At 44.6% G+C, this 13165-nt stretch overlaps 2 protein-coding genes across 3 annotated transcripts in view; both read left to right on the top strand.

The window, feature by feature from the left end:
• The window catches only part of pax3b (paired box 3b), a 38373-nt gene that overhangs the window by 61 nt on the left and 25147 nt on the right, over positions 1-13165 (top strand). For both annotated transcript variants that reach the window (XM_054795288.1, XM_054795290.1), the window contains exons 2-8: positions 3237-3372; positions 6445-6945; positions 7384-8137; positions 9737-11707; positions 11789-12024; positions 12097-12154; positions 12323-12457. In XM_054795288.1, coding sequence (XP_054651263.1) covers positions 11623-11707; positions 11789-12024; positions 12097-12154; positions 12323-12457 — 514 coding nt within the window. In that variant the 5' untranslated portion in view covers positions 3237-3372; positions 6445-6945; positions 7384-8137; positions 9737-11622. The remainder of the gene's footprint in view (positions 1-3236; positions 3373-6444; positions 6946-7383; positions 8138-9736; positions 11708-11788; positions 12025-12096; positions 12155-12322; positions 12458-13165) is intronic.
• On the top strand, positions 3368-6451 carry LOC129191702 (E3 ubiquitin-protein ligase rnf152-B). The gene has a single exon (XM_054795294.1). It carries the CDS (start codon positions 3840-3842, stop codon positions 4608-4610), a length of 771 nt encoding a protein of 256 aa, XP_054651269.1. The 5' UTR covers positions 3368-3839; the 3' UTR covers positions 4611-6451.

Below are 13165 nucleotides of genomic sequence, written 5' to 3'. Positions count from 1 at the left end.
GTGACTTTCAAACGAAATGACACCTGGCACGAGTGAAAGCGCTGAGCTGCGCGGGGGTGTGGTTGCTGCGCATCACAGGTGTGCGCAGCGGGGCGGTGCTAAGGAGTGCGCGCGCGCGCGCGCCTGCGCGTGTGTGTGTGCGTGTGGGGGGGGGGGGGGGGGGAGGGGGGGAGAGAGAGACTGATAAGCTTGAGCGCCAGTAAAAGTTGCTCCCAGTCCGACGTTTTAAGTGTTCCGTGTAGATTTGTTAGAACGGGCATAAAGATAACGACTATAAGGAGCAGTAGTGAGTTTTGATATTGTCACATGATTGATTGCACGTGCACGTGAGCTGGTGGTGGCGCGATTGGCAGGTGTGACATGTTGGCTCCTCCTCTCCAGGAGCTTGTTTTGGTGACGTCACTAAAGCCTGTATCTGTGAGGGGGGGGGAACGCTCTCCACAATCATGAAAGTTGTAACCAGGAAGTTGGTAGACTGAAGTGATCCAAGACCAGATTGGCAAGGTTTTTAATTTCACTTTTAAACTTGAATGAGATTGAGTGTTAATGCTGGATTGTAGCCAGAGGGCAGGGGTGTCCAAAGTGCTGCCTGGGGGGGTCATTTATGGCCCGCAACACATTTTTTATTGGCCCTTGGTATTTTGTAGAAATACAATGAATTAATTAAAAAGAGATATATTATCAGATGTTAGACGAACTTTCTTGATGGACAATCAAGGGGGAAAGTCACTCAGTTCATTGATAGTGTGCAATATAATGACACAGTTTGCCTGATGTGAGCACACTCAAAATAACAGTTCTACTCAGCAAAGCGTGTTTTTTTCCACCCACATGTTGTTTGTTTTAATGAAATACTCCATAAATCTCACAGTTATGTACAGAGCAAATCTGCTATCTTCTCGTGGCCCCCACTTTGGCATCCTTGCCCGATCACGCTTACTCTGTTGCGATTGATCAAGGATCAAGGGCTGCACGGCTGCATGGCTGCATTCATGCTCCTGCATAGTCACGGATTCCTTTCCTCTCTCCTTTAAATTGTGAAGAATTAATTTTTTTGTGATAACTTCAATAGAAGTGGTTTGCGGGGGAAAGAGTGCTGCAGCTATGAGTCCAGCAGAGGGCGCTGTTTCTCGAGTCAGTTCACTCAACATTTTCCAGCGGAAGACGCTCTGACAAGAAGTGATTACGTTTTGTAAGTACGTCACAGCATACTGTACGCCTGTAATTGTTTCTTAATATTTAAACTGAATGTAAAATGCTTCCAATAACTGGGACAGGCACATGATAGGAGTGATATCAGACCGAGTATGGCTCTGGGCCATACTTGGTCCTTTGGTCCTTTGGAGACAACGGTTTTGTGATGCAATGCGTTACTCTTTTGAACGCATTGTTTTGAGAAGCAGAATGCTTTACTTATGTGACCCCGCCAACCAGCCGGAATACTTTCTTAAACGCAAAACAACGACCAGAACTTAGCTCACGTGGCGAAGTGGGGGGGAAGTCACTGTTGATGACGTGGAATGTAGTTCCGCTCAGTTGCTGGGGTCATTTCAGTAAAGAGTTTGGCGTCTCAAAACAATATGCGTTCAAAAGAGTAAGACATTTACATCACAAAAATGCCTCCGAAAAAAATCAGACCTCACAAATCGCTGGGTGTTATATTTGTCTCCCGCCGTGTCCCTGCGCACTGTCGCCTCTCCGTTCTTGTGTATGTGATGAAGGCGCCCGCATATGCTTCCGCTGCGGAGCAAGAAACAAGATGGCCACGGCGCTCCGGCACGGAAGAAGATGCGAGCGGCTTCGTCGCATACACAAGAATGGAGCAGCGACAGTGCGCAGGGATACGGTGTCAGACAAATTGAATATACGTCACTGTACATGTGCTACACTGCGGATGGGGATGTCATACAACTTCACGGCAAAAAATCCCAACTATCCCTTTAAGGGTGGGTTCCTAATCAAGTGGCAGTTTTCTACTTTGAAATCCAATTAGTCTGTTGCAGACACCCAAAATAAATTATTGTAGAGAATAATTATAGTTGTCTATGCAGAAAACTAGAAAAATAATTCTAAACAATGACTGAAATACAGAAATTAACATTTAACGTCACTTTCACTTTTTATTCAAGAGTCTTGTCGGGAGAGAGGAGTGGAGCCACACCCCCAACTTCTCAACATCGGTGGTTTGTGATGTCTGTTTCCATAACACCTTCACCCCTTTCGCAACATTAGCTTCCTTAATTTCAACTTACTTTGTCAAGTCTGGTTTTTGGCTTTGTGCTAAGTGCCCGTTCACCTGAGAGGGGGCGTTTGACGTCATATTGTTCTACTTCCGCTGAGAAGTGAAGCGATCCCAACAAGTGTATTTTTACAAAAAATGCACGTAATTATTATGGAGCGTTTTGAGGAGTTCCTAAAAGATTTTGACTGTTAAAAGCAACACTGTCGCCACCAATAGAGCGGCTAACTACACCGTACTAGTCTTTTCATTTATCAACGCTCAACATTGCACAACTTTGACATTTTAACACATATCAATAAAAATAAATAAATAAATAAATTGGAGCAAAAACGTATTTATTTAAATCTTTGACGTATGTCTTCTTGTTGTATCTTGTTGTGACCACTCGATGGCAGTGTTGGCGCGAGCGCTCCTGCAAGGACTGCGGTTTGCGGCTGCTAATGTTGGCCTAACTATTAATATTTCATTTTGTATTTGATTCCTGGTGCTTGTGTGATCATATCTGCAAACTTCCTGTTGTGATTTCCAATCTGAATGTGATGCGTGGGTGCGGGTGTGGGAGGAAGAAGCTGGCATGCAGAGAGAACACTCGAGTTTCCTGATCTTGTTTTGGGGTGGCTGGTTTGACAGTAGCCTGTTTTGTTTTTGCAATAAAGAGATTGCTGACCGTCGAGCTCCTCCTCATCCTTACAACGTCCGGGTGTCCGTATGATGCTTGCATAAGTCAAGAGATTGAGACATGTGGCCAATTCCCAAAATTCCTACTTTTCCCGACATGCCCATTTTTCCGGAATGCTTTGATCAAAGGCAAATACTTCCACATTTCTCAACAGATTCCAACCCGTTCATCGTCAAACCATTCAATAATTCAGGACATTCGTGCTACTATCTGCATCACTGCAATTCCCACTTTTCCTATTTTTCCAGAATGCTGAATGCCTTTGATCTAATTAGATCAAAGGCATTCAGCAACTACTTCCACATTTCTCAACAGATTCCAACCGTTCCAACATCAACATGGACACCCCCCACCCCACCCCCACCTCCGCATTCACACGCAATGTCTCTTGACATTGCAATCATCTGGTTCATTTTAGGGAGTTGTATCCACGGAAAGCCACTTACACCAAGTAAGTAAGTAGTAAGAAATACGTTTGCTGATCAAATATTTTTTGTCCAGTGTTATATTCTGAATAAAATGAATTATATTAACAAATTAATGGCAATCGTCTTGAAAATTGTAAAGTAAAAAAATGAGCAAATTTACTTGGGAACGGATTGATACCAAAATGTGAAGTATGCCCCGATATTAAGGACGGTCAACAACACCGTCTCTTTAACTGGACGAGATGGATGGATGGATGGATGGATGGCTGCAGTCACCGTCCAGCATGACGTCATCCGCTCCCACACAAGTAATGAAGAGGAAATGAGAGCTCTTTATTATTTAAGGCCAGATCGCCATCAGGGATGATAAAAAGACACAGTCTGCGGGGATGATGGCGTCTCGCTGAGCTCGGAGGAGAGGAGAGGCGGGGGAGAGGAGAGACGTCAGCATCTGTCCGCCAGCTCCCTTTGTGTTCACCAGAGAATGTGAATGGCGAAAGATGACATGGCAGAGGTAGATTCAGCATCACACGGAGCGGAACCCGCCCCGGACACCCCCTCTGCGTTCACGTACGAGGAATACGAATGCAAAATCTGTTACAATTATTTCGACCTTGACCGCCGGGCGCCGAAGATCTTGGAGTGCTTGCACACGTTCTGCGAGGAGTGCCTCAACACGCTGCATCTCCGCGAGGAGCGGCCATGGCGCATCAGCTGCCCGGTCTGTCGACACCGCACGCCAGTGCCGGATTATCGGATACAAAACCTGCCCAACAACACCAAGGTGACGGAGGATTTCCCGCTGTACATCGACTCCGATCCCCTGCCCCAGGACGCTTTGCCGCCGTACCCTCCCCCGCTGCACCCGGCACTCGTCGCCCTCCGTCGGGAGGAGGCGTCGGGAGCGTCCAGCGGCAGCCAAGCGACCCCCTCCACCACCGTGTCCACGGCCACCACCCTCTCCCAAGACTCGGTGCGCTATGACAGCTGTCAGAGCTGCAAGAGGGTGGCTTTAACCACCGGCTGCGTGTGCGTTATCTTCTCCTTCCTTTCCATGCTCGTGTTGCTCTTCATGGGTCTGATCTTTGTGCACAGTCACAGCATCCCCCCCTCCCCGGCAGGACCAATTTGCTTGTCGGTGGCCAGCATCCTGGCCATGTTCTCCGTGGTGGTCACATGGCTCATCTGCTGGCTCAAATACAGACCCGACCATGAGACAGGCCGCTCATCCACCACCGGAAACTCCCGGAGGAATGCCTAAGCACCTTTGACTGCTCATGAAGAGCTTGTAGATATTCCTGCTACCTGTTCCTTTTCTACTGAAATCATCCTTGATGGCCTTCTAGTTGTATAGCAGACACCCAAAGGCCTTTGTGGCCAACCTGATTCTCAGTCATGTTTCCCCTTCAAATATGCACTTGGATATGTCATCGGCCCAACTGAAGTTGTGATTGGTACTGAATGTGAAGTGCTTCTATCTTGCCTAACGTGATGTGCATATTCCGCTTACCTTAGGACGACTGCCCATGATGATTCACTCTCAACCTTTTGTGCAGAACAAAGTTCAGAAATATTCCAGACATCGGGTGAGGTGTGGTTACATGTTATAAGCTCTTTATGCACACTTTGATTCTTCTGCAGCTTTGCAGCTTTAGTACCTGCCCCAGTACAGCAGGGGTGTCCAAAGTGCGGCCGGTGGGCCATTTTTCGTCCCACAGCTCGTTTTTTACTGGCATATTAAAAATATGAACTGATTAGATATTTCATTACTTTGCTTTATTAACTGTCGCTAGCAGGGGTGTCCAAAGTGTGGCGCAGGCCGCAGCTTGTTTTTGTATTGGCATGCTCCGCCAAATGCTGTATATAATAACTTCAATAAGTTTCAAATATTATTTTTAAAAGGCCCCAAATACTGTACACTATATACGAAGTAATACGTTTGAAACGTTAGCATTTTGTTGAAAACAACATCTCCCACATTGGATTGGTTTTAGCATCTTTTATGTGCAAAATGTATCAAAGCGGCTCCCGGCGTCCCTCAGTTTTTCTGTTGTTGGTGGAAAAAGTTTGGACACCCCCAGCCTACAGGGTGGCACCGTTTCCTTTTTCACAATGAAAGCAGCACCTCCTGTGTTGGGTTTTGTATTTGCTCAAGCGTAACGGGATACACTCAGCGATCGCTTTCACTTGGCGTTTGGCTATCAATGTGCACAATCGGCTGCTGAAAGGTGGAGGGTTTTTTTTGTTTTTAATGGAAGGGACTTGTGTCTCTGACTCTTGTGCCTCACCTTTTTGCTAACGAAGCAACCTTTTTATTGCAATCACGCAAACCATGCACACTGCAAGAAAACACGTGGTTTTTACATCGTAGCATTTATTAGTGATCTGGTGTCAAGTCTCCTAACCCCACAGGGTTACGATGCAAATGTACGGTAGAATACTGAAACCCTTAACGGTCATTTCCATCAAAATGTTGGCTATATGTGATCAAATGCAGACTTGCACACCCTGGGATGAAATGGAACTGCGTTTTACATCTGCCTGTACACTCGACTGTAATGCAACAACGACGTCTTTGCCAGAGTGATACCTGATGAAGCGCTACTGCTACTCCTCGTGTATTTGGAGCATGTCAATTGCCATTCCAAAAACCTGTTTTCACCCCAAGAAGTGAAAAATCATTATTGGGACACTAAAGTGTTTTAGCACAAAAAACCCAAACTTTTGGTTTGCTCATGTCAGGGACGTGGATGGAAATGAAACACAGACACAAAACTTGTGATCCCAATCTGACTCCAATCCTCACTTATCCTTGTTCCAACTAAGCACTTTCTCCCTCATCTTCAACACAAGCAATGGGGTACATTTCCAAAATGACAGCGTTCTTGTATTTATTGTTGGCTTTATGGGAGTATGTTGTGTTGTTGAAGCACCCAATGTATTTGCACAGAGAATTGTTCTCCAACATAAACACATTTCTGTAATAAAGGACACATGAATATACACGACACTGTTTGTGTGTTCGTTTCTTCATGCACAGCTGCTCAGTGTCAGTGGGGCTTTATTTGATCATGCTTGACCTGTCTCTGCTCTAGTTTTGGCAGATTAACATCCCTGCTGTGCATCAAACATGCCATCTACTGGAAGACTGTGGCTACTACGCTCTACTCAAGCATGGTCATCAGTCTAAACCGGGGGTAGGAAACCAATGGCTCGGGGGCCAGATATGGCTCTTTTGATGACTGGCTCTCACACATTTCTTGACATTTATTTATTGATGTATTTTTTTGCTGACATTTTAAAGTAAACATTACAGAAATCACAATGTTACAAATAACATTGAAAATATAAAACTTTCTCCAGCAGGGCGGGCGACCACAGCCAATGCCAACTGTCCTTCCGATATTTCCAAAATTCCATTGTTACTGGATAATGCGGGCCATTGGGATGTCAAGAGGTAAACTCCTCTCCTTTGATCACATAGTCGCCCATAGCTAATGCTGCAGAGCCAACCCTTTAGAGGAAGAAGATGGCGAAAAGAAAGAACGACACGGAGAACGATGCAAAACCATGCAGCACCAGAAGTTGCATTAACGGTAAGAAGTATTTTATTTATTACCGGATAGCTTCAGTATAACAATGTGATTAAAAATAAGAAATTCAGAGACTTATTATAGTCTAACATTGTTGGTCTTGCTTAAAAATGCAGGCTGAATGTAAAAAAAAAAAATGATCTCATGTAAATACATTTTAAAATATGTGGTTCTCATGGCGGGCCGCACAGTGGCCTCGTGGTTAGCATGTTGGCCACACAGTCAGGAGATGGGGAAGTTCGAATCTCCGTTGAACTTCTCTGTGTGGAGTTTGCATGTTCTCCCCGTGCGTGCGTAACCGAGTACTCCGGTTTCCTCCCGCATTCCAAAGTCATGCACGTTAGCTTCATTGCAGACCCTGAATTGTCCATAAGTATGAATGTGAGAGTGAATGCTTGTTTGTCTATTTGTTTGTGCGCTACTGGCTGGCGACCATTCCAGGGTGTACCCCGCCTCTCGCCCCAAGTCAGCCTGGATAGGCTCCAGCATACCCGCAACCCTAGTGAGGATAAGTGGCATAGAAGATGGATGGATGGTTTTCATGGCTCTCTTAGCCAAAAAGGTGCCCGACCCTGCTCTAAACTGTAAGTGCCTTAGTCTTATTTTTCCCTCCAAAAACAGCCTTCGCATGCCTGTGGAATTGTAAAAGTTACTATCCAGTGTAGTTTGAAGTTGACTTAGTGTATTCATGACACACAGCTGATTGTACCATTTAAATAAAACACATACGCATACACAAGCACTACACAGCCGTATTAGTGAGCACTTCTCCTGCCGAGATCATCTATCCAGAGCATCCCAAAAGTCTTCAATGGGTGACGCCCGGCGAGTATGTTGGCCATGCGAAAACTGGGGTGTGTTCAGCTTCCAGTGATTGTGTGCAGAGCTTGCAGCATTGGGCCGTGCATTATCATACTGCAACATGAGGTGATGGTCGAGGCTGAACGGCACAACAACGGGCTTCAGCATCTCGTCACGGTATCTTCAATAAAATGCACCTGTTTGTTGTTCACAGCATACGCCTGCCCATGTACCCATAACCCCCCCGTCACTCCATCCACAACGTTGACATCAGCACGACGCCCGCACGACGCCATACACGCTGTTTGCCAGCTGCCCTGTACAGTGTAAACGGGGAAAATGGGTATTCATCCACGAAGCGAACACCTCTCCGAAGTGCCAGACGCCATCGAATGTGAGTATTTGCCCACTTAGGTTGTCTACAACGATGAACGGCTGTCTGGTCGAGACCCCGTTGAGGGTGACGAGCATGCAGATGAGTTTCCCTGAGACGGTTTCCGACAGTTTCCGCACAAAATCTTTGGTTGATGCGGCGGCTGTCCAGGTGGCTGGTCTTGCTCAACATTGGCGGTGAAGATGCTGGATGTGGAGGTCCTGGGCTGGTGGTGCTTGTGAGGCCAGTTGGATATATTATCAAATTCTTCAAAGCACCTTTGGAGACTGCTTATGCTAACGGAGACCACGTTGGTAGACATTCCTGCAGTCAGCATGCTTATTGCACGCGCCCTCTACTGTACACTTGCGGCATTGTGCTGTGTGATAAAACTGCATATTTCGGAGTGGCCTTTTATTGTGGCCAGCCTAGTGCAAAAATCATGCTGTCTAATCATCATTTTGATATTCCACACCTGTGAAGTGGATGGATTGTCGCGGCAAAGGAGTCGTGCCGACCGAGTTACACCTTTGAGGTCAGCTCATGGAGCAAAAGCAAAAGTGTTGCATGCATACAGTGCACGTCTCCGTTTAACAGTATGTGTACCACTACCGCTCTTACTTTGCAGTCACGTGGAAATGCACTGCATCACGCTGATGGGTGGTATTCTGCAGTAAGTAGTAATATTTCATATTTCAATAAATAAGAAAAAAATAAATAGGAATGCTGAGAACCATCATGTTTTAAAATAATAATTTATTCTAATGCAATTAATTTATCATTATTTAATAACTTATTATCTATAATCTATATCCTGCATTTATAATACAACGTTTCTGTCAGTTTTTTTTACTCATTAGTCTCATTTATCTTTAATTTTTTTATTTATTTTATTTTAAAATGAATTACTTTTTACTTTTTTACACTTCTTTTTCTTTTTTTTAATTGATCCATTGTGTTTTAAAGGCGAAGTGGCTGTCATTGCACGCGGTATTACAGCTGAGATTAATTGAACAATCATGAAGCTGTGATTGGCCTCCACGCTGAGCATGCTCGTGCAACTCATTTATTTCTCATGCAAAGTTCTGACTTTGAATTTCTTCCCCCTGCTAATGGATTGGACACGGAGATTCAATGTCGCTTTAAAATGGGGGGGTATGCATGGTTCACATTTGCACCCTCTGTTTTTTTTTTTTTTAGTCTTAATATCCCCTTTCAGTGAGACCTCCAATCGTCACGAATTGGTGGTTCTTTCCTTCCTTCTCTTAATAAAATCAAGAATCAGACGAAAACGAGTCAAACTTTTATGCTGTAAACTGTAGTAGCAGAAGTTGTGAAATAGCAGGAGAATCCCATACTTTTTAGTAAAAACACTACTTTTCCTAACGTTACCTCGTTGATTTCAAATGGAAAAGACAGCCTCTCTTTCTGAAGCCGTTTTATGACAACGCAGGAGTCCCTCCCCAGCCCGAAGTTGCAGACTGCCGGTGGAACTTTTGAAACTTTTGTGACAGCCATTTTTAAAGATATTGTTAATTGAATCCCACAGGACGCATATCCCTCATCTTTGAGGACATTTCAGTGAATTGGTGCAAGTTATGTGTGCTTTATTTGTTTCAGACGTGACAAGGAACATCACACGACTACATTTGCACAGTTCGACGTGCCTAAAAAGGAGGAGGAAGACGCAGAGCTCATTTAATCTTACCCATCTATTACTGATCATTCATCCACAGTATATCTTTTACGTGTTGACACAATATTTTAGACACATGAGACGATCGGGGCAAATGCAGAAACTTGACTTGGTCTCCTTGAGCAAACACAAAATACATATAATTACATGACATGACATGACATGTTTTCCCCCACGTAGGCCCGAAGTAAGAACTCACTGTTTATTCTCCTGCATTGGTTGATATCCTTCCAAGCGAAGCAGCTGGACCATGTGTCTGTAATTAGACACGAATTCAATTAATATAAATTCAATTTATTTGAAAACATAATGACAAATCAAAGGATAAGCGTGACTTTTTGGGTTGCGTGCACAGCGAATTACAAAAAATAATGTCAGTAACACAATACGTAGCAAAGACAATCGAATGACTATTTGTGACTGTTTTCTCGCATTGTCTATTTTAAGGGTGCGACTTTATTGATTATTGCACATGATGGGACGCACACAGACTGTCTTTACAGCGGCCCTGGCGTCGTCTCCTGCTGGGGAGCACGTCCTGCTTTCAGGCTCTTCTCGGCTGGCTGGAGCTCAGACTTGAAAAACCCGCAATAAATTCCTCGAACTGTGCACACTTAGCACCATTTGTGTCCAAAACAGAGGACATGGAAACAAATTAGGATCCGTTAAATGGCTCATATGACGCGCTGCGTGGTGACAGGCACTGATCTTTACTGGATGGTTCATGACTATATCTTAAGGCATTTGTTGCCAAAGTAAAACATTTGTCATTTGCAATGATGTGTGTGAAGTTTCAAGTCATGCATCACCAAATTAATTTGCATGACGTCAAATCCACATGTGATACAGCTGGGAAAAAACCAAAACACTGAATAGTACTACTGGAATGGAGAAGGCGGTGTGTCCAAAGTGTGGCCTCGGGGCAATCTGCGGATCGCTGTTCATTTTCTATTGCCCTGTGGTTATTTCATTAAAACTTGGAATGTTACAAGATAAAAGCTGCAATGTTGAATGTTACACTAATGAAGAAAAATATATTAAACACTACATTAACGGAAGAGACTAGAGCGATACTTACTATTTGATTTGCCAACTTTAACACAGACTTCCCCCCTTTTAAATATATTCCCTTCTTTCCAAGTTTGAGCTACATTGGGTTGGGTTTAGTGTTAATTTTTCTGCATGTGGTCCTCCAGACACCCTTGGTTTAGTTCTACTCAAATGTTATTTTTTCAAAATGTAGGAATGATTACAATATATTTATGTTTGTCTCACGCTGCTATATAGAAAAAAAATATCTATACAAGTTGGTGTTTGGGTTTTCGTGTGACAAGATTACACAATTATGTTTATATTTTTTGTTATTCAACACATTTTTGAGAGTTGTTGTTCGGAGTTTCATCCTGAGAAACGGAAAGACGCCCCATATTGTAACAACGCCTGTGATACGAGGAAAGTTTTCATTCTCGGCCAATCACCGTAGACGTCTGGTAAATGGGGGTCTGCCCCCTGGACCAATCAGAGCCGAGAGCGCTGACCGGCTAGGATATGAGCTCCACTACTTTGGACTGTCTCTTCTCACTTGTCCGCCATCAACAAATTACAATAACATTTCGGATGCATCACTTTTAGAAGGGATAAAGTGGACTATTTCGACTTACTGGCTTCCGGCTTTCTTATTCCGGGACGGTCGGATGTTCGCTGTGCCACCAAAACGTAAATTGTGACGCTTCCCAGGCGGTAGACGGTGACGGCAGAATCACAACTTCTGGCTTGGAGGGATTCGTCTAACACTTGGGTTGGTGGAAGTATGACCGCGCTGGCTGGGTCTATCCCCAGGATGATGCGACCCACGCTGGCTCAGAACTACCCACGCAGCGGCTTCCCTCTGGAAGGTAAAGCCTTCAAAAGTTGTCACCAGAACCTTTTTTCCCCCACTTTTACTTTGTAATTCGTTTCTTTTTACGCGCTTATAGTGTCAACTCCGCTGGGTCAAGGCCGCGTTAACCAGCTCGGTGGAGTGTTCATAAATGGCCGGCCTTTGCCCAACCATATTCGGCATAAAATCGTGGAGATGGCCCATCACGGCATCCGGCCGTGCGTCATCTCCAGACAGCTCCGGGTCTCCCACGGCTGCGTGTCCAAAATCCTGTGCCGATACCAGGAGACCGGCTCCATCAGACCGGGGGCAATCGGGGGCAGCAAACCCAAGGTATTATAGGACATGTTTAAAAACAATAATAATTATAATAATGAACACTGACACTTTTTCTGACATTTAAAGCAGACAACGACGCCGGAGGTGGACAAGAGGATAGAAGACTACAAGCGGGAAAACCCGGGTATGTTTAGCTGGGAGATGAAGGTTGGGATGTGTGACGCAACAATGTTCCTTTAGGTAAAAATGGTGCAGAAACTAGCATTATGCTTAATATTATATTGCGTTTCTCGGATTAGAGTCTTAATGGTATTCATTATGTTGACATCTTTTGCGTGCACTTTTCCTACAGTGAGCGCCATCAGTCGCGTCATGAGGAGCAAGTTTGGGGGCAAAGATGATGATGAAGACGAAGATGATGGTGAGAAGCTGGAGGACATTGACCGCAGGGCCAAACACAGCATTGAGGGCATCTTGGGAGACAGATGTGAGTGAACTTCTCCACTTTATGCTCATATTTTGGTATTATAGTACATAGTAGATTCAGGGGTGTCCAAAATGTGGCCCGGGGGCCATTTTCGTTTTTTAAAATTGTACTGCTGCTGCTTGTTTTGTGGCATGTTTTATAGCCCTGGGGTGTGGAACCTTGTATAGGCGCCTTTTCGGGATTTGTACTCCAGTGTTTATTCATTTATCTTTCTTTTATTCTTTATCTTTTTTTTGTTTTAACACCTTTTAATATTCTTCTCTTCACAAGCTATACTCTGGTCACTTCTTTTACTGCCATGTGCTCATTTAGTATTTCATTTGCTATTCTCTGAGCACCTTTGCCCCTCCATCACTGCATTCTCTTTCTGCATGTGGGCCTCGTTTCGACACCGCTGATGTAGAAGTTGGCTTCTCTGACCTGTTGGACGTCTCCCGGTTTGATGCATTGTTGGGTGCGGGGGGGGGGTTGTATTTTGAATTCTTTATCGACCATGTCTCCACGCCTTAAGGCTTTTCCCAGGAGGCCCGGACAGTAAATCAAACAGCAGGTGATGGTTTAGTGCACGAAGAGGGGGGAGTGAGTGAGTGCGTGTTTAGCGGTTTCTTTCATTCACTTTGCAGAATGCTTACCTCAGAAAATACCTTCTTAAAATATCGTATGTGTTCATGCTACCCCATTTAATCAGGCAAATCGATCATTTTTGGC

Source organism: Dunckerocampus dactyliophorus, chromosome 12 (genome assembly GCF_027744805.1).
Source record: "Dunckerocampus dactyliophorus isolate RoL2022-P2 chromosome 12, RoL_Ddac_1.1, whole genome shotgun sequence".
In the NCBI taxonomy this organism is placed as follows: Eukaryota; Metazoa; Chordata; class Actinopteri; order Syngnathiformes; family Syngnathidae; genus Dunckerocampus; species Dunckerocampus dactyliophorus.
The sequence above is the reverse complement of the archived record's forward strand: the minus strand, read 5'-3'. Positions and strand labels throughout refer to the sequence as shown.

What these genes read in the sequence shown, in the direction of transcription:
- LOC129191702 (XM_054795294.1), top strand. Translation starts at nt 3,840, where the DNA reads ATGGCGAAAGATGACATGGCAGAGGTAGATTCAGCATCACACGGAGCG.